Source organism: Elgaria multicarinata, chromosome 9 (genome assembly GCF_023053635.1).
Source record: "Elgaria multicarinata webbii isolate HBS135686 ecotype San Diego chromosome 9, rElgMul1.1.pri, whole genome shotgun sequence".
Lineage (NCBI taxonomy): Eukaryota > Metazoa > Chordata > Lepidosauria > Squamata > Anguidae > Elgaria > Elgaria multicarinata.
In genome coordinates, this window is record NC_086179.1 from 39,620,896 (window position 1) to 39,641,824 (window position 20,929).

The window sequence follows — 20,929 nt, forward strand, 5'->3', positions numbered from 1 at the left end:
GGACTAGATGGACCCTTGGTCTGATCCAGCATCAGGGCTCTTCTTATGTTCTTATGTTCTTAAGGAGGAAACGGGCAGAATGGATTTATGAATGAACACGTGAAACAGAAATAAACTGATCTGTCCATCCCATGTTTGTTGAGCAGTGGATTGTCAGCAGTTGCTGATTGCAAAGAATGCTGGAGTAGCTGGACCTTGGTCTGATCCTGCAAGCTACTTCTTATATTCTTAAGCAAGAGAATATATTCAGGATCATGGTGTTCACTTAATGGTGAGCTCCTGAGAATACACTCTTGATTTATAAACATTCACTTTCCATGAGAATTCTAGAAATAAATAAATCAAGTGGACTATGTAAGACTGGACTATGTAAGACAATTTTAAACAATGTTTCTGTGCATGCATACAGTGGAGTAAGTTTGACGATGATAATTTTATTCATTCATTTTTTCCCTGTTTTTTCCTTTAAAAGTTCTTCACTCGAGTCTTCAAATTTTAAAAATGCAAATTACAAGCACCAATACAGAGATAAATTAATTTGCATGCAAAAATAAATGTTGATGAAATGCTTCACTGTTAAGAATTCAAAAATCCAAAAAATGCAAAATGGATGTTTCTCATAATAACTTATCTCATCTGCATTGCATATGTAGGAGCCAGATTTGCTATCAGATACATTCATTCAATTCTTATTGAAAGTCAGCTGGAGATGTGGCATATAAAGCTGCATTAATAAGCATAACTAATAGAGTTATGAACTAGGTTCAAGTTAGCTCTATGCAAATGCAGAAGGGAAAAGAGTGGCTGTGTGAAGCAACTCTCTTTGCCTCGTACTTCACTGCAAAGATGATTCTACTTGTTCAGATCACAGTGACCTTGTAGGACGTAAAGTGCATTAGGAAAAAAAAACTGTGTAGGAGCTTATTGAATAGAACAACAGTAAGTATGGTACCAAATGCCATCATTTGTTGTAGAGTTGGAGCAATCATGAATTCACAGTTTCACTCATGGGAGTGCTCTTCAACATCCAAAATCCATAATGTGAGAAAGATTTATGTATGTCCCTCTCCGCGAGTCATACTCAAGTATGCTGAGACTCTGAGAGCAGTTCAGCGTACTCTTGTCTGACTGATGATGGGTATGCATGTGGATATGCTTTAAGTTGCTTTACTTTGCAGGACTGGCTTGTAGAGTTAGTCACTCCAATGACCCCCATTTTGTAGTTTGATGGTAATGGATGGATAAAGAAAAGATGGATGTGTGTATTGATACACGTGGACTTACTAAGCCAGGTGGTAGTTTCGTTACATCCCACCTTTCCTCTGAGGTACTCATAGTGACCTTTTAGCCCCACCTTCTCAAACTTGCAGCTTCTAGATGGGTTGGACTACAACTTCAATCATCCCCGTCCAGCAGTCCCATTGGCTAGCGGTCCAACCCAGCCAGGGGGCGTCAGCTTAGAGAAAGCTGCTGTCACCTCACAGCAACTCAGAGATTGATGATTAGTCTGAGAGTTGGATAGTGATTTTGCTTTGTTCACTTGCTGCACCTCCCAGCCCAGTGGGGATTTGTATCTGGGTTTCCCACACCCAAGCTCACCTTTCACCCAAGAACACCTGTGGTGTTCCAACAGAATGTCAGGGGCTTGTGAGGGGGGGGGGATGCAGGTATTTTTTCTTCAAATCAGCTTTTCTGTTGAATCACTATCACATTTCCCTGCATTCCATTTTGTGGACGGGAAATGCATTTTCCCCCCTTTCTGATTGTGAATAGTGGGTGGAATGGGACTGTATGAATATCATTGTGCCCACATGGTTGTGTCACATTCAGTAGTGATAGGTGTAACACAACTTTCCCTGCCCACCATATTCACACAACCTGGTATGTTTTTTAAAGTTGAGCTTTTAAAATTTGGGGGCAATTTTTACTTTTCTTTTTTGGGATCACTCAAACACAAGAGCACTCATGTAGCCCTTAAAAGACAATGGGTGAGCACTATCAATGCCCTTCATGTTGAGGAACATTTACTTATTATTACTATTAATAGTAGTATTATTATTAGTTTTTTAAAGGTGATGCCCTCTCCAGTTTAATTCAGTTTAGTTTTTAAGAGCAGTAAAGTCAAGGTCTCCTTACTACAACATGACTACCCTATGCAGTTCTGTGAGGATGGCTTATTGGGCTACCAATGTCTGATTGGCCCCACCATGAATATAAGCGCTGAGTCCTGGTTTAGACATTATGCAGCCAAACTATGCTTTGGTGATTGGAAACACTCAACTGACTTGAGCTCCTTCCCTACTCCTTCCACCTGTATGAATTCCTCCTCATTCTCTGCTTAGTGTCAACTGTGGTTCATATTATGTCTCAACTGTCATAAACATAATCACAGTTAGTTTCTAAGCCAGATTACAACTAGTGTCTAATCCTGTCTTCATTTTCTGGTTTAAAAGCTAACTATAGTCACAGCAATTCAGATTTAACTCTGAGGCCATAATTCTATACTCACTTCCCTGGAAGTATGTCCCATTAAACCCAATGGGACTTACTTCTGAGTAAACATAGAAATTGTGTTGTAAATTGTGCTAAGCAGTGAAAGGAGAAAGATGGAAGAAGAAGAGAGTGCAAACTCATGGGATGCTTCCAATCACCAGTTTGGGCAACCAGACAGCATGACATCTGATGTAGAATAATAATGTGGAGCTATTTTTTGACTCGTTAGAATGACTGACTCTGCCAATCGTCTCACTATTTGTGTTATATTTTTTATCATTTTAGAACCTGGTGGTCCTTCTTTCACGATCGGCAAAGCTATCTGGTTACTGTGGGGCCTGGTTTTCAACAACTCTGTGCCAGTTCAGAATCCAAAGGGAACGACTAGCAAGATCATGGTGTCTGTATGGGCCTTCTTTGCTGTCATCTTTCTGGCCAGTTACACTGCCAATTTGGCTGCCTTCATGATCCAAGAAGAGTATGTTGACCAGGTGTCTGGGCTGAGCGACAAAAAGGTGAGGCATCCGTTACCTGATTGTGTCATTTTCTTGTCATAAAAGCCATTTGCTTCTGATCTCATTTCTTTTGCACGGACTGAGGCAGGATCTACCCTTCTGCTTTAAAACCATTTATAATAGTAGTGACAACTGTTGGGGGCCCAGGACACATGCCATATACAGTTTTCAAATCATTTTCAGAGTGTCATATCCTGCTTGGTATAGATCTGGCCTAAGATTCTTTAGCAACGTTAACGTACTGTCTGGGTGACAATGTTAGTAATAAATAACATGATGTTCAACATACTAAGAAAACAGTGCAGCAAGCTATTCTTTCTTTCTTTCTTTCTTTCTTTCTTTCTTTCTTTCTTTCTTTCTTTCTTTCTGTTGTTGTTAGTCTGCAAGCTAGTTTATTTGTGATAATCTAAACCCACGTTTCCACAAGCTGCGTGAGGAGACTTCCCCATCGAACATGGATTTTGGATGTGTCTTCATTGGGCAAGGTGACAGAATGTGCCTGCTCTCTTCTAAATTAGTGTGATATGGGCAACTATGAGCCAACAAACTAGTTCCCTCTCTCCTTTTCCACTTGAATTTTGTCTGGGGGCCTTCCTAGACAAGGCCTTAGCGCGCTTTGTGGGCTGGTTTCCCTGCTGTGCATCCAGATGACGCACAGGGGAATCTGGCACCAGGCCGCACTGAGGCCTTCTCTAACGCGCCATAAGCGAAGTCGCTTATGGCGTGCCTTTTTCACAGCCCCGGCCTCAGGCCGGGGCTGCGAAACATCTAGGAAGGTCCGTGGCTTTTTGCGGCTACTTGCTTACTCGTGAGTAGCCGCGAAAAGCCACAGACCTGGCACAGCGCTTATATGAGTGCTGTGCCCATCATGCTGGGGGGGGGTGATCCGGGGGGGGGGAGATGGGGGAGGGATGGCCGGACCGGCAGGAGAGGGGATGGCGGAGGGCAACGAACGGGAGACGGCGAGGGGGGGTGGAGGGCGACAACTGAGAGATGGCGAGGGGATGGCAGAGGGCGACGACCAGGAGATGGTGAGGGGGCGGAGGGCGACAAACGGGAGATGGTGAGGGGGGGGGCGGAGGGCGACGAACAGGGGACGGTGAGGGGGGGCGGAGGGCGACGAACGGGAGATGGCGAGGGAGGGCAGATGGGGGGGCTTAAATAAAAAAAAACCCCTTACCTTCTCCGGCGGCTTCGGGCCCCACATGGCCCCTTAAAAAAAAAAACAAAACATGGCTGACACTGCAGGGCTTGCGTCGTCCCTACGCGTCGGCCGTCTAGGAGGCTGGGCAGCGCGCTTTAAAGTTAGTGCGCCATCGCCCCGCCTCCCTGCCGGCTTATCCCGGCAGGTCTAGCAAAGCCCGAAGTCAAATATGACAAATACCAATTTTTGTCTTTGGCTGATTTTGCTCTCCTGCTTTCTAACTATGTAGCACTTTTTCAAGTAGAGAAGTACTTTTTCAATCTGTATGTTGTTGTTTTTCCATTTATGGTAGCCTCATCCAGCCTGATGCCCTCTATAAGTGTTGGACTGCAACTCCCACCATTGGCCATGCTGATTAGAAATGATGGGACTTGCAGTGCAACACATCTGGTTGGGGAAGGCTGTTTTTGTCCCTTCCACAAAAAGAGGCTGAATTGAGGCAAATATTTGCTCAGACCAAGTCCATAGCAGGTGGTATTTAATCCTAGGCCTTCCATCGCTGAGGCCACCTCTCTCTACACTGGATCACCTGTGCAGCCCTGTCCCATGCATATTTATATGGAAGTCAGTCCCACCATATTCATTGGCCCTTGCTCCTAATGCACAAGGTGGCAACCCTAGGCTATATTTTATTTTTGTTTTACTTGTTACATTTATTTATTTTTACATTTACATATTGTAATGTGAAGCTTGTGATGAGGTAGAATCTATGTCCATTCTAATCCCAGGTGTCCTTGATGGGGGCAGGCGGGCTTCTCCTTACCATCAAACAGTGCTTTGGGATTTTCATCCTTTCTTTCCCCACCTACCAGTCAATGGTAGGTGGTAGGTGGTAGGTACCAGATCCTACACGTCATTTTCAGAGTTGCAGCCTTTCATTCCCCCCTCCCCCTGCCAAGTCAAGTCAAATAATTTTGAAAGCGGGGGGGGACTTGAGGTTTGAAGACCATAAGAACTGCCCTGCCACGAGGCTGGGAAGACTTCAGGGCTGGTGAGAGAAGAGAACTGGGGGAGAGGACTGCTCTACCATCCACAGCAGCCTGCTGCTTGTGCCACTGCCCCGCCCACCTCCCAGCTCCATTGATTGCTGAGTGGAGCCAACTGCCAAGGTTCTCTCCAGCCAATTGGCAGAAGAGTGCTGTCTCCAAGCCTGTTGAGACCTTGAGGCTTGAAGACCATAAGAACTGCCCTGCCACGAGGCTGGGAAGACTTCAGAGCTGGTGAGAGAAGAGAACTGGGGGAGAGGACTGCTCTACCATCCACAGCAGCCTGCTGCTTGTACCATTGCCCCGCCCACCTCCCAGTTCCATTGATTGCTGAGTGGAGCCAACTGCCAAGGTTCTCTCCAGCCAATTGGCAGAAGAGTGCTGTCTCCAAGCCTGTTGAGACCTTGAGGCTTGAACACCATAAGAACTGCCCTGCCACGAGGTGGCGGGCCACCCCAGTCAGGGCGTCCCTGAAGGGGGCAACACGTTGTGTGAGAAGAGTTTCCCTGAGTGAGAGCAGGGATCTCATGGGAAATGATATAATTACTTCTTGTGTCCTCCCCACCCTGAGGCAGAGGTTGGGGGCTTCACCAATTATAGCTGCTTCATCTGCCCAACGTGAGAGGCTGTGGTACTTGAAGCAGGAGGCTCCCCTGTGTGAGAGCCAGGGGGAGGAGTGTGGCCACACATCAGGTAGTAGTAGAATTAGCAGTTACTAAGAGAGGGAGATTGTGGGGGCGGGGGAAAGCACTTTATCGCTTAGTTGGTAGTAGCCTGATGTCCATCTGTGACCAGTGGCTGGTTACCACAAGTGAGAAATGTGACTGTGTTGTTTGTATGACTGAGTGTGGGTTTGAATGGTAAGTGAGTGCATAGGTGGTGTAGGTAAAGATGTTTTTGGGAAGCTGTGATGCAGGGACACATGGAGGGGGAGCCACTATTCCAGTGATTTGGGGCAGAAGGAGATATGGCAGGAGGAAGGGGTTGCAACATCAGCATAGAACGGGTTTCAGGTGTCTTCACACTGTTCCCCTTCTACCCTCCTCCTCTAGTTCTCATGTACCTGGTAGCTCATCCACTGAACCCTCCTTCCTTGTGGTGCTACTCTTTAATGCCAGGTCGGTCCGCAATAAGACCTCTCTTATTCATGATTTAATCCTGGATGAGAGGGCTGACCTGGCGTGCATTACTGAGACTTGGGTGGATGAGCTGGGTGGGGTTGATCTGACTCAGCTCTGCCCATCTGGGTACACAGTGCAGCACCAACATAGATTGGAGGGACGGGGTGGGGGGGTCGCCGTGATTCATAGATCTTCCATCTCTATCACCAGGAAACCACTCCATCTTGGAGCAGGCCTTGAAAGTTTGCACCTGGTGTTGGGCCAGAGAGACAGATTGGGGATGCTGCTGGTATACCGCCCACCCTGCTGCCCGGCATCCTCCCTGACTGAGCTGGCGGAGGCAGTCTCGAGTGTGGTGTTGGAGGAACCCAGGACGGTTGTTCTGGGCGACTTCAACTTTCATGCTGAGGCTGTCTCTGGGGCTCCGGCTCGGGACTTTATGGCCTCCATGACAACCATTGGGCTGTCTCAGTTTGTCATTGGCCCAACACATAAAGCAGGGCATACCCTTGATTTGGTTTTTGCTCCAAGCTGTGAGATAAGTAGTCTGAAGATTGCGGGGGGGGGGGGGTCCAAGTAACCCCATTGTCATGGTCAGACCATTTCTTGGTGAGATTTGAACTCACGGCGTTACTACCCTCCTGCAAGGGTGAGGGACCCATTCGGACGGTCCGCCCCAGGAGACTGATGGAATTGAATGGATTTCTGAATGCTCTTGGGGATTTTCCAGTGGAGAGAGCTGGTGATCCAGCTGAGGCCCTAGCCTCACTGTGGAATGGTGAGATGCGGAGGGCCATCGACTTGATTGCACCTGAGTGTCCTCTCCAGTCCTGTAGAGTCTGCTCTGCTCCTTGGTATACTAAGGAGTTGCGGTCAATGAAACAGGCTGGACGTCGGATGGAGCGCAAATGGCACAAGACTCGAAGCGAAGATGACCGAGCACGCTGTAGAGCGCATAATCGTGCCTATTGCGTGGCAGTGCGGGCAGCAAAGAAGGCTTATTTTGCTGCCTCCATTGCGTCCTCGAGTAGCCGTCCAGCGGAGCTCTTCCGGGTGGTCCGGGGGCTGCTAACATCCTCCCCAGCAAATGGGGCCCTGGCTCCGTCAAGGACCCGCTGTGACCTTTTTGCATCACACTTTGAGGACAAGATCGCTTCTCTCCGCAGCGAGCTTGACGTTGTTTTTAGTGCAGCTCCAGTTGAGGTGTCCGATGCCACCATCTGCCCAATTTTGTGGGATCAGTTCCAGTTATTGCGGCCTGATGATGTGGACAAGGTGCTTGCAGCAGTGCGACCGACCACTTGCCCTCTCGATCCCTGTCCCTCCTGGCTTATAAAAGCAAGCCGAGGGGGTCTGACTGGGTGGGTCCAGGGGGTGATAAATGCTTCCCTCCGGGAAGGGGTGGTCCCTGCTGTCCTTAGGGAGGCAGTAGTGTGACCACTCCTGAAGAAGTCCACTTTGGACCCGATGGTATTAGACAACTACCGCCCAGTTGCCAACACTCCTTTTTTAGGGAACGTACTTGAGAGGGTTGTGGCGGAGCAACTGCAGGCACTCTTACTGATTATCTAGATCCATTCCAGTCTGGGTTCCGATCTGGTTACGGGACTGAATCAGCCTTGGTCGCCCTGATGGATGACCTTTATCGAGAGAGGGACAGGGGGAATGCAACCCTGTTAATCCTGCTCGATCTCTCGGCGGCTTTTGATACCATTGACCATGGTATCCTCCTGGATCGACTCTGTGGGATGGGCATCGGAGGCACTGTTTTACAGTGGTTCCGGTCCTACCTACGGGGTCGTTTTCAGAGAGTAGCATTGGGTGATCAGTCCTCGGCCTCCTGGCAATTGAGCTATGGAGTGCCGCAGGGCACCATCTTGTCCCCAACGTTATTTAACATCTATATGAAGCCGTTGGGAGCGGTCATTAGGGGATTTGGAGCTAAATGCCATCAATACGCTGATGACACGCAGCTCTATCTCCCTGTGACAACTGAATCAGGTGAGGCTGTGCAAGTTCTGGACCAGTGCCTAGACTCAGTAATGGGCTGGATGAGGGCCAATAAACTGAGATTAAATCCTGGCAAGACGGAAGCCCTGTGGGTGAGTGGTTCCCGAGTCCGGGAGACAGGCTCATTGCCTGTTCTGGATGGGGTTGCACTGCCTCTGAAAGAACAGGTTCATAGTTTGGGGGTACTCTTAGACCCATTTCTGTCGTTGGAGGCTCAAGTAGTCGCCACGGCTCGGAGTGCCTTTTACCATCTTCGGTTGGTTCGCCAACTACGGCCTCTCCTGGACAAGGATAGCTTGACCATGGTGGTACAGGCATTGGTAACCTCAAGATTGGATTACTGCAACGCGCTCTATGTGGGGCTGCCCTTGAAGCTGCTCCGGAAGCTGGAGCTAGTGCAGAATGCTGCAGCTCGGCTGTTGTCTGGAGCTGCCCCTTTCCAGCATGTAACTCCTCTGCTGAGGGAACTGCACTGGCTGCCTATTCGCTACTGGGCCAGGTTTAAGGTTCTTGTACTTGTGTACAAAGCCCTAAACTACTTGGGACCAGGATACCTGAGAGAGCGCCTTCTCCCTTACCAACCTGCCCGGTCACTGAGGTCATCCGAGGGCCTGCTCCTGGTGGTTCCACCTAGATCCATCCTCCGGTTGGAATCCACCAGGGGAAGAGCCTTCAGCGTGGTGGCGCCCCTGCTGTGGAATTCCCTGCCTCTGGAGGTCAGACAGGCTCCAACCTTGTACTCCTTTTGGCGCCTCCTGAAAACATCTTTATTCCAAGAAGCCTTTCTTTAACATGCAGCCTTGGATTTCTGTGTTGTTTTTTGCTTCTTTTTAAATTTTGTTTTAACTGTTTTTATTTTCATTTTACCTTGTACACTGCTCCAAATTTTTTTTCCAATGAGGAGCGGTATATAAATATTCTAAATAAATAAATAAATAAATAAATAAATAAATAATAAAAACACAAAGAAGGAATCTGAAGAAAAATAAAATTAATCCAGAATTTGTTAATACAGATTAAATTCAATTCATTTTGATTAAATACAAATTAAATATGAGTTCAATCTTTCATGTTTATTTTTTAAATAACAGATTAAACTGTACTACTTCAAGATCCGTTCCTCTTCAAGATCTGGGATTATGCTTTTACCAATCCCTGATAAGCAGAGAGAGACTGAGTTCGGATGACATGATAACCAATGGTGGGTTAAATAGTCAATGGTTGATTATTGTGTCGTCTGTCAGGACTTTTTCGCACCATGGTTGGTTATTCAGCTGAAATAATCAACGCAAATAGCCAATGCTGTGCAGAGTTGATTATTTGAACAAACATTGGTTATTGTGTTATGTGTTGGGCACTGTTGACTATTTCGTAGCACATACTTGGTTATTTTCGGCGACTACATAGACCACTGGCAAGAGTGACCAAAGTGGCAGCTGCTGCTCCAGTCCACCCAGCAGAACTCGCAATGACTGATGGGAAACCAGCGGGACAACAGAGGGGAGAGGGGGGGATGTATCAATCAAACACACTATTCACTAATAGTCAACTTGATGCTGGCACTCCATGGTTGATTATAATCATGTCATGTGTGCGTGTGTGGGGGGGTACCCCCTCAATAATCAACTGTAGAGTTGACTATTAGCCCACCATTGACTACTGTGTTGTCCAAACACAGCCAGAGGGAAAAGGAAACTTGAGAAGAAAGTCCTCTTCCCCCATCCTCTTTCTTAATATTTACCCTCCCTTGCTTTCATTTCCTGACTTCTGCTATTCAGTGAATAACTTTGTTCTTAAATAAATAATACATGCAGGTGCTTTATGCTAGGCTGGGCTCCTTAGGAGCATTAGACAGAGGTCACTGGGTTGTGGTCACAAAGGTGAGAGCAAGCTATGTGCTCCTCATGCTTATCGGTTATAGCTATTCATGAATGCAGTGCTGTACATTCACATTGATGAGTAATGCATTTGTTTATTATTGGTGTTCTTGCAATTATTATTATTATTATTATTATTATTATTATTATTATTATTATTATTATTATATTTGCTTCAAATCAGGTTTATCTGATTTGTGGGTACAGTGTACTGCACTGTCCCAGATTAAATGTCCCCAAGATGGATGTTGTGCCTCATATCCTTAATATTGCGAGGATTCGCAGTGCCTCTTTTTATTACTCATTCAATTCCCAATTTTGACTTGGCAAACCATCACTGCTGACAGCTCTTGGTTCAGTGGATGCTGATGGATGAATTAACACATATAAGAGGCACAGATTCATTGCCAATAAATTAAACGCCTGAGGCAATAAGCCTTTCTTCTTATATGTTGGTTTTCTTTTGACATGTTGGATGCAATTTGCACCAAATGTTTGAATGGCAAAATTGCATATTCTGTATATCTGAGGTGTATTTTGGCTATCAGGTTTTTGGATTCAGGGTCGAACTACATGTAACGTGGGGATTCCATGGCTAGAACTCCTGGAATGTCATTTTCAATGATAAAGAGGAACCATAGGGGTACTCTCTTTTTTTTTGCATTTGGGCCACATTGTGGTGAAGAATGAGTCAAAAGCTTTGCATTTATTTATTTATTTACAACATTTGTATACTCATAGAATCATAGAATAGCAGAGTTGGAAGGGTCCTACAAGGCCATCGAGTCCAACCCCCTGCTCAATGCAGGAATCCACCCTAAAGCATCCCTGACAGATGGTTGTCCAGCTGCCTCTTGAAGGCCTCTAGTGTGGGAGAGCCCACAACCTCCCTAGGTAACTGATTCCATTGTCGCACTGCTCTAACAGTCAGGAAGTTTTTCCTGATGTCCAGCTGGAATCTGGCTTCCTTTAACTTGAGCCCGTTATTCCGTGTCCTCCACTCTGGGAGGATTGAGAAGAGATCCTGGCCCTGCTGCATATCTGGCCCTGCTCCATATCTGAAGCAAATCTGGAGTGGTGAACTTAAGAAGTAAAACAGTAAAAATTAGAAAGATTAAAACACCATTACAATTATTTTAAAACGAACAGTATGCCAATAAAAGCAGTGGCTGTCAGGTAAGGAATGCTACCTGGAATGGAGCTGTTTTCAGGAGGTGCCGGAAGCAGCACAGTGCTGGTGCCTGCCTGACCTCCAGGGGCAGGGAGTTCCAAAGAAAGGGGGCCACCATGCTGAAGGCGCTTCTCCTGGTGGACTCCAATCGGGCCATAGGTCCATGTGGGAGCACCAGGAGCATTTATGTTGTGGCTCTGATCCAAATCTGTCCAAGCTGCTATATATAGCAGTGGGTTGAGATATGGGTTTAACATACTGACTGAAAAGCCTGTTCATTTTCTTCTCTGCAGCTAATAGCAGTTGTGGGGAGCACTTCAGATTGGGATTGTGGCATGGGGCAAAGGATTTGATCCCCATCTGCCTGTGCCACTGCCCCAATCCATATCAGGAACCCCCGCAAGTTCTCTTTGCAATGGAAAAAGACACCAGGACTTTGAATCTCAGAACTCCTTATATGCCACCTGTACTTTGACCCTGAGGCCAAGAGATCTCAGATTTGCTTTGAGGATATCCTTCTATGCCTACAGTTGCTCACCCTTTCTATGCTTTCCACTTCCTACAAAAAGATAGCCTTGAGATTCAGCCCTGTTTAACACAGCTGAGCCAGAATGAGGAAAGAGTCCATTTTTGAGATGTTACATCACCCAGGAGCTTCAGAATTTGGGACTTTCATGTTCCAAATGATATTAAAAATTATATGCATGTGAAAGTGGTTGGAATGGCAATTGATAACATGTCCATCACTTTCAGCTATATCAAAGAGTGGATTATACAATGGTGTGCAGATTTTTACTTGGGTAGTCAGATGGAATCCATGGTACCTCTGAAGCTGGTGAACAATTTTGCTTAGGTGGGGAGGTGTATCCTCCTGTTGTTTTACATGACAATGTACTGCCAAGGTAGCAGATTTGGTCAACAGATTTGAAGATTGCGTTTTCAAAAAGTAGATTCCTGCACCCTGTGATCACAGAGAGAGCAGGGTGTGGAGCAGCACTCATAGGCCACGCAAGAAGCTGCCTTATCCTGTCTACACTCATTGGCAGTGGCTCCCCGGGGTTTTGAACAGGACTCTCCCATCCTTAGGTGGAGATGCCTGGGACCGAGCCTGGGACCTTCTCCATGCAAAGGATGCGCTCTGCCACTCTGTTATGGGCTTTCCCCAAGCAGTGGTGCAGCTAGGTAATTTTAGATCTGGGATTTGATTATCTTCTCCTCCACACCCTGCTTAAATAGACATGTGTGTTATCTCAGCTGTGAAATGCACAACTACCATTTCTCTTCTCCATACACACACACACACACACACACACACACACACACACACACACACACACATATCTTCCCCTCTTTGCTTTGCAACTTCTTCTACATTGCTGATATGCTAGGACAAAACACACACAACAAAACACGTGTTTGCCAAACCTGATAAAGGAGAAATACTCTGAGCATGTGCATTTTTGCATTTGTTTATATCACTTAAATCAAGGCACCATCCTACAGGGATAAAATAAGAGTTTGCTCCTGCTGCCCTGATATGAAACACAGTGACATGAGAAGAAGCATCACTTCATTGTAGAAAAGGAGAATATATATTAAAAATAATGAAATGAGCACCTGAAACTATGTACATTCCAGGCCAGCCAGCAATTTTGCACCCCACCCTCGATTCTCTTTGTTTCTCACATATATCTACATTTTCTTTTTGTAAAGTTGATTTGTCCATTTTATTTGGTTTTAAACATTGTTCTTTTCAAAATTTTAATCTTAAAATCCATGGCACATAAAATCTTATCATTATTCAACTAGGCCCTGAGGTACGAGACGTAATCTAGCAAAACATATCCTTTACCTTTAAGCACTTGAATAGCCTAGTTTAAAGATCAGTAGGATTTTACTGAAAGATAAGTACATGCTCAGAAGGACTGAGTTATAGGCTGTGATCCTAAGCACACTTTTGGAGGAAGTAAGCTCCTTTCAAATCAATTAGTCTTGCTTTTGAGTAAATATGTTCAGGGTTGAGGTGCCAGGCAGCACGTTTCGGTTCTCAAAGTACAGCGGAACATTGGGGGATCTGCAGCACAGGCAGATGATACCTTACTTCAGAGTGTGGGCAGGAACAGGGTTGTTTATCTCAAAAACTTTCACAGAACTCTTACCAGAGCATCTGGATGCTTCACCCTAATGATCTTTCACACTCTTCTGAGGAGGGGACTGCTGCTACTGCTAGAAAGTAGGAAAAATGGAACTAAAGTGATTTATCCATATTCACACATGAGATTTACAGCTGGACAAGGAGTTGCAACTCTAGATTTATCACAGAGTTTTTAAAATGTAATTTTCTTGTGCTCTCCCATAGAAACTGCTTTGTTGGGGTGTGTGTGTGTGGGGGGAATAGACCAATTAGTTCTAAGACTATGAATGCTTAAAGACATCAACGGGTGATATATTTTTGCCTTTTCTGGCTCCCACCACCTCTCCTCTTTAAACTCAGTTCAAAGTGGAACGGCTTAAAACACTGTTGTGACTGTGATGTGCTTTAGCTTTGATTCATTCCTCATAGGATCCTTTCTCTTCCACAACGCCGCAGGGATTAACGGTGGTAAAAACTTGTAATGGGACTCCTTTGAATAATGGGAGTATAAATGTGGTTCTCACGCCCACCCACCCAGTCCCTTAAACAGATACGGTCTAAAGACATGCAAAGAATAGACACGTCGACTGTGGGGCTTGATTTCCTTCCTGCTAGAAAAGGTGGCTGGAAATCTGCCATAGGACTCTATGCTATGCTAGACTGCTACATTCTTGGCAAGATGGGAAGGAGTAGTCAGGACATGATATAAAGGGTACCGTTTTTAAGGTATTGCTGCCAGTAATTCCACTTTATCTCTCCCTCTTCTGTGGCTGTAATATCAGAGAATGGGTCTCTTCCTTTACATTTCTGCTCCTGTTTCTTTTTAACCTTTCTTTTGGATCAGGCCAGAAGTCCCTTTAGTCCAGCATTCCATTTCAATGGCTAACCATCTGATCCCAGGAAACCTACATCAGTGGAATTCAGGCAACAGTCCTCCCCCCTATTTCATGCCCTCTGGCAACTGATATTGAGATTAGGCATGCTGTCTCTTAATCTGCATTTAGCTATCATGATCAATAACTGTTGACAGACCCATCTCCTATGAATTTGTCCAACCCCCCACCCTTTTTTAAAAAAAGCCAGCCATGGACCACATTAAATGAGAGAATGGAGATCCATGATCATGGACTTCTCTAAATGAACTATTTATAACATGCTCATTACTGGCCACTCATGGAAGTTTCTGGGTCAATTACATGATGCTGTAAACATCTAGTGCCTCTCTCATTCTTTAGAAGGATTTCCTCACCTTAATTTGAAATGGAAAAAAAAACAGTAGCAAAAAGATCCCCTTTTTGTTTCAGCATGTAAAGAGGAAATCACACTATAAGAAGAGGCAGATCAGCAGCATCTTGTGGCTGTATAAATGAAACATGTAGAACTCCTGGTTAAAGTGGGGAAAGGGAGGGGGAATGGAAGTGTGTGTAAAGGGAGCACATGGTAATTGTGGGATGAAAGTGTAAGCAGAAAACTGTGGTAAATTGTAGGATTTCCCCTGGTGTAGAAATGCTACATATCTCCTGTTGCTTTACATTACTTTTAAAAGCATCCATGTGTGTGCAAATTGGATCAGGGCCATGGCACTGGCTGGGTATAGTGATGGTGGTGTTAACCCTCTGTCATCATACTGTTTTCCTAATTAACATTAACCCTGAAGCTGCTATTTGCTCTGCTGGAGAAAACATAATGGTATCCCTGCATTGAGACTCCATAGTTTTGCCTGTGCAGGGAATAAGTAGCACTTCTAGAAAAGCCTACTTTGGAGATCCTGACTTCATAGCCACCTAAAATGTTATTCTAGGACCTCATTACTATATTTCCCTATCCCATTGGTCCAGATGTGCACCAACCATTGACTCTTCACCACTATCTACATGGCACATGAAAGCCACAACCTTTGTAGGTGTGCAACTATATAATCAAGACACCTCTCTCTATTCCTAATTATTTTGTCCCCTACTAGTAGAATTTCCCCACCCTTGGAGGTATCTCCTTGGTGCAAAAGGCTCTCCAATCATCAGTTAAGAAATGGGTTCATTCTAAGAGGCCCATTCCCTCTTCCTTAGTATGATATTGCTTTGACATACCTCTACCACTTCCCTGAAGGTCTTGTCTATGTGCCTCAGCCATTGGGTATGAACCTGTTTCCTAAGAACCAGGAGACCATTACAACAAGCACACCACTAGTTTCTTTTCGGCATGCAGATAGTCATATATGTGGTACTCCCTGCACATTACTGGATTGCCCCCACATTCCCACTGGCTTTCTAGTTTCATAACTGGTTTTGTCTTCAAAGATTTTTATTTGAAAAAGTTGTGAAGCTATGAGGCTACATGACATTTGTTTTTAAGCTTACTGTAGTAGGGGAAAAGAAATTATCTGCTCTGTTGTTAAACTTGCCCAGGTGCTCAACTTGCCCGGCTTCTCATTTCCCCCTCAATGCTTTGTTACTAGAATTCCCTTCCTAATGCTAAGGATTTTAACGGTGGTATTCTAACACATTGGAGATAACAATGAATTGGTCACTTACATTCATTTGGTTTGTATGAGATTGCTCCATGTGTTATGCAGAAGCAGTAAAAGAGGAAATGTGTGAAAAGAGGATGAACAAAGCATTCACATTTGGTGTAAAGTCCAACAAAGGACCTCACAGATCTCCTCCACTGGGGTAGAGTTGGGTAAGATGCTGTATATTTCTGGTGCGCATCTTATTACTTTGTAACGAGAAGACTGTTGGCCAAATTTAGCATGAACATTTTGTATCCACATGTTGGCTCCTGGAATTATTCCCAGAATGTGAAAATATTTTGCGGGAAATGATCACATGTCTGTGCAATACTTCTTGAATGGCAATGATTCAAATACCTGCCTTTGGGTCATTACAAGGAAGCTGCATGGAAAACATAGCCCAAAATAAGTGTGTTCATTTATTTATTATTTATTTATTAAAACATTTGTATCCTGCCCTATATCACTGGGATCTCAGGGTGGCATACAGATAAAATCAGAACAATGTAAATATAAATAATACAGCTAAAATTTTATTAAATCCTTAACAAACTAAAACCAGTAGAATTTTTTTAAATGCAATAAAAACATGCAATATAAAATATCTAGAGCTCATTCCAACGAAATGATATATCTGAATAGATCCTCTAGCAGTTCTTAGATCACACGGCAAGAGCAGAAGCATCTTTATTATCAGCTCAACTCTCTTGGCACAATCTAAGTCAGGGGTGGGCAACGTATGGCCCTCCAGATATTTTGGCCTACAACTCCCTAGCCAGCATAGTGAATGATGAGGGATGATGGGAGTTGTAGGCTAAAACATCTGGAGAGCTACAAGTTGCCTACCCCTGATCAAAATGGATGACAAGGCTAGGATGCATAGTCACTGTTTTATGGTTTCTTTGCTAATTTCTGTGGAGTATCCAGAGTTGGTTGCTGTTTGAGACAGGATGTGGGACTAGACAAACTGCTGTTCTGGTCTAGTAGCTTGCTCTTCCATTCTTACACAGTACCATTCTGGTACTGAAGAGACAGTGTAGCCTAGCAACAAGGTCAGTGTAGAGGCTATGTAGTAACATGTTTGCGAGATGCTGATGGGAACAGAGATTCAGTACCACCAGAGAAGAGGCAACGTAGCCCATTCTAAGTCTGGTTAATGCAGGGAGTGCATATTTTTAATTAATTATTTTTTATTTATTACACACACACACACACACCACTTTCCAACAAAATTTCCAGCAACATTGACACTAAAATCTAACCCTAAAATAATAACTGATCAGCGTAGATATGGATAATACAGTGGAGTCCAGGCAAATGACTGCCCCAGCTCTGTGCATTTTATGGTCAATAGCTATATGTGATGTTAGGTTTATAATTTTTAGCCATTTTACCAGAACACCATTCTTGAAACTCGCTATTTTTGAATTAGATTAATTAGATTAGATTAGATTACTTGCTAATTATTTCTATACTTCCCATGACAAAGAGTGACAATTATTTTAAAACATATTGGTGGCAAGCACAAGTCACATTTCAGAGCGCCAGTATAACAACATTGTTCAAAAAGTGGATTGCTCCCCATTTATTCGCTATGTGATGGGACATTTGTAAAGACATTCCCAAGTTTATGAGGAGAAATAAATATTTAAGTTGAACCTTCCCTGTTGCTGAGTGGTCGATGAATGCTATGGATGAAGAAGGAGTTGACGTTTCTCTCTCTGGGGACCCACACACACTTTGCTTGACCAGCAACAACAGTTTTAGGATTTCCTTAAAATACTACTATTTATGTTCACAGATAGTGGTTCATCTTGTACACACTGTTAAACATGCTTTATTGTGCGGTGTAAAAAATAATAAAAGAGAGGATGACACTTTGAAATGTATAACATTGAATAATTGCTGGGAGTTATACAAGGTCAAAGGAAATAAGGTAGGTAATAACAAAACCGGATTTTATAGTATTTGTTTGTTTTTTGTATAATGCGGTGTTTTTTACAACCTTGAGGCAAATGCACTGTAAAATGAGACTCATGTATAACTGCTACAAGACAAATGAAGGCTGAAGTTTGTGAATTGTTTCCTCGTACTGACCTGACTTTGCAGACATTGGAATGAGCTGGAAAAGAGATACATGGCATACTAGCAACATAATTATCTGGAGTATTAAAAGTGGAATGAACAGTTTTGTTGAAAGTGGTTGGCAGAGACTCACGATTAGGACACGAGGGGGGATCTTTTCCATCTCAAACTCCTATCATAAGTAAGACCCGTCTTGCGGCGGTGAAGGGTGGGGGTGGGGGTGCGCAAGAATGGCTTCTAGTTCACTGAGCAATGTGGTTGGATTCAGTGCATCTTAGGCAATATGAATTATGTATGGCAACATTTGGAAGATGAAATCTTGCTTCCTCACACACTTCTGCATAGGCAAGCTGACTCCAGGTTTGTGAGGGCCCTCAATCGCCAGACTATCAGTTGATCCCTTTCCCCTGCCCATTTAGTGCAACCAATAGCTTGAGGTAGCTTACAACAAATCCCATTTATGATCACCAAAATGCAAAATGAATACAAGCTTTCTAAATTATTAAAACAGCAGCAGCTGCAGTTAGGGTGAAACAGAATGTCCAACTTCTTTTATTGCTGGCTCTTGTGCCTTTCACAGGTGCATCATGGGTAGAAAACCAACAGGTACAGCAATTCACTACATGGAAATGTATAGTGCATGGGGAAAACATCATGCATCAAATTACTTTCTGTCCTGTTAAGGCAAAATAGGCCTGTTAAAAAGAAGGGGGCTGCTCTAGTCCTAATGAACAACAACAACAACACAAAGTTTCAAATTAGAAGACATTAAAGATAGACATGAAGGATAGATCAAGTAGAAAACAAAAGAAAAAGACCTCTACATTTCTTTTTCCGTAGGTTACAGTCTTAAGATTGCAATCCCAAAATCACTTGCCAGGCCAGAGCCCTGTCTGTTGGGTGGGTGAGGCAGGCCTGTGCCTCCCTTTATAAGCTGGAGCAAAGGCAAGGAGCCTTTCTAGGATCACCTTTTGACTCATGTCCCAAAACCCCTCCCTGTTTGGACTCATCACCGTTTGGTACTTTGAAAGCACTCTGCACATGGACACTCTTCTACTTAGACTTAGATTACTAAGGACTGTGCCATGAAAAGTACTGTGAAGCTTTTCATAGACTTGAACTCACATTTGCTGTAGATTGTGTGTTTTGTTTTGTGGTCAGCTCAGCATAGTGACAGGCTGAGATTGATTATGACTGTTGGACTTTTTCTCTGCTGACTCAGGTGGCAGGGAGTTCCCAGTGCTGAAGTACAAGCACGGGAGTTCTTGAGCCTGAGATTTTTACCTACCCCATGATCTCGTTTAGGCTTTGGCCATGTTCCCCTGAGCTGCCAACATGTGGCCTGCATATGGACTAGCTCCCTGGGATGGTTTGTTAAGCCTTTCAAGAATGTCCCACTGCTCAGCCCACCAGAAATCTTTCCCCTCCCTTGGCTGGGTTTGGAAGCCATTTTGGAACTGTTGAGATGGCAACTGGGAAAACAGGTTGTTATTGTAGTGAATAGCATTTCAACTGTACATTATCTTGGAGCCTAAAGCTTTCTGACCATCAATCAGCTTTATGTATGTCGGAAGTGTGTAACCATTAAGCTTTTACCGTGGGATTTCTGCCAATAAAAGAAGTCTCACTGATTGAGTGTCCCGCATCAGTTTGCCAGCACATGTGAAAGCCAGAGGGAATGGGAAACATGACGCTTACCTAATTCGTACTTCCCAAAGTAATACAGAGCCCCAAGCAGTTATACTTCAACCTTTGTACAGTATCCATCAGGGCCATTTTGCAGGTGGCCCCTCCCACTGATTCCATTGTGCAAGGGGGACCCACTGCTTGTGCAATGGAGATTCAATGCTTCCTATAGGAAGCCTCCAAAAGAATGGAAACACTCATTTCTGGATTGCGACAGGTCAGCGGAGCTCCCTTATGGGACTCCCGTTGGCCCGCCCTATTCCAAAAATGAGCATTTCAGCTCATTTTGGTTACCCTTTGACGTGCTAAATCTCCATTGTACAAACAGTGGCTCTCGTTTGTGGAATGGCATCAGTGAGGGCCTTTTGCATTTTACTGAAAGTTGCAATGTAGTTCTCCAGTTGTTTTTTGTTTTTGTTTATTTAAAAACATTTACAAAAATATTATGTTAGGAGAAATCACATACAAAATGCATTATATTCATCGAATTACTTGCAAAACATGCACAGAAAAATGCATGTATTAGGAGAAATGTGCACACAAATATATCCAATTCTTCATGCAGTTTTTTTTAAATGCAACTGATATAGAAACATGACCAAATGGATATAAAATTGGAAAAATAGGAAATGGAGCAAAGCCGATATTGAGCAATTCATCCTTCCTTAGGGGACCCTTCTATTAGACAAAATGGCCTTTACTTCACCATGCCCAGCCTTCCCTCCAACACCTAGCTTTCCTGCCTTGGCCAGAGCCCTGTGTCCTGATATGCACCATTATGTACTGAAGGCTTTCTGGGAGCTGCTTTCCTGGTCCTCCTCTACCTGACCCAGTTCAGCAGCAGTAGAGTCACTACTAATTTCCACAGTCCTCACTTCTCCTGGGGCTTTAAGCCTTACTGCATTTGTTGGCATTACAGGCTCAAAATGCATTTGTCCAAATCTCTCGTCATAGGGGCAGAACACACACACACACACACAGGCTCCATCACACCAGCGATTTATCGCACACTCCTCATGCCGGGTGTGCAGTTTTGCAGCCCAATACCCACATGACGTCATCCACGTCCTGCACAATTTTGGCTCTTATCCTCCATGTTTCATTTCTTTTTGGATCACAGAAAGTCTGGATTATTTTC

The 20,929-nt window shown here is 44.3% G+C and overlaps 1 protein-coding gene across 1 annotated transcript in view; it reads left to right on the forward strand.

Moving 5' to 3' along the window:
- Positions 1–20,929, forward strand: part of GRIN2B (glutamate ionotropic receptor NMDA type subunit 2B) — a 251,713-nt gene that overhangs the window by 211,045 nt on the left and 19,739 nt on the right. Inside the window, exon 8 of the mRNA XM_063134659.1 lies at positions 2,779–3,008. Within this exon, the coding sequence (XP_062990729.1) occupies positions 2,779–3,008 (230 nt within the window). The remainder of the gene's footprint in view (positions 1–2,778; positions 3,009–20,929) is intronic.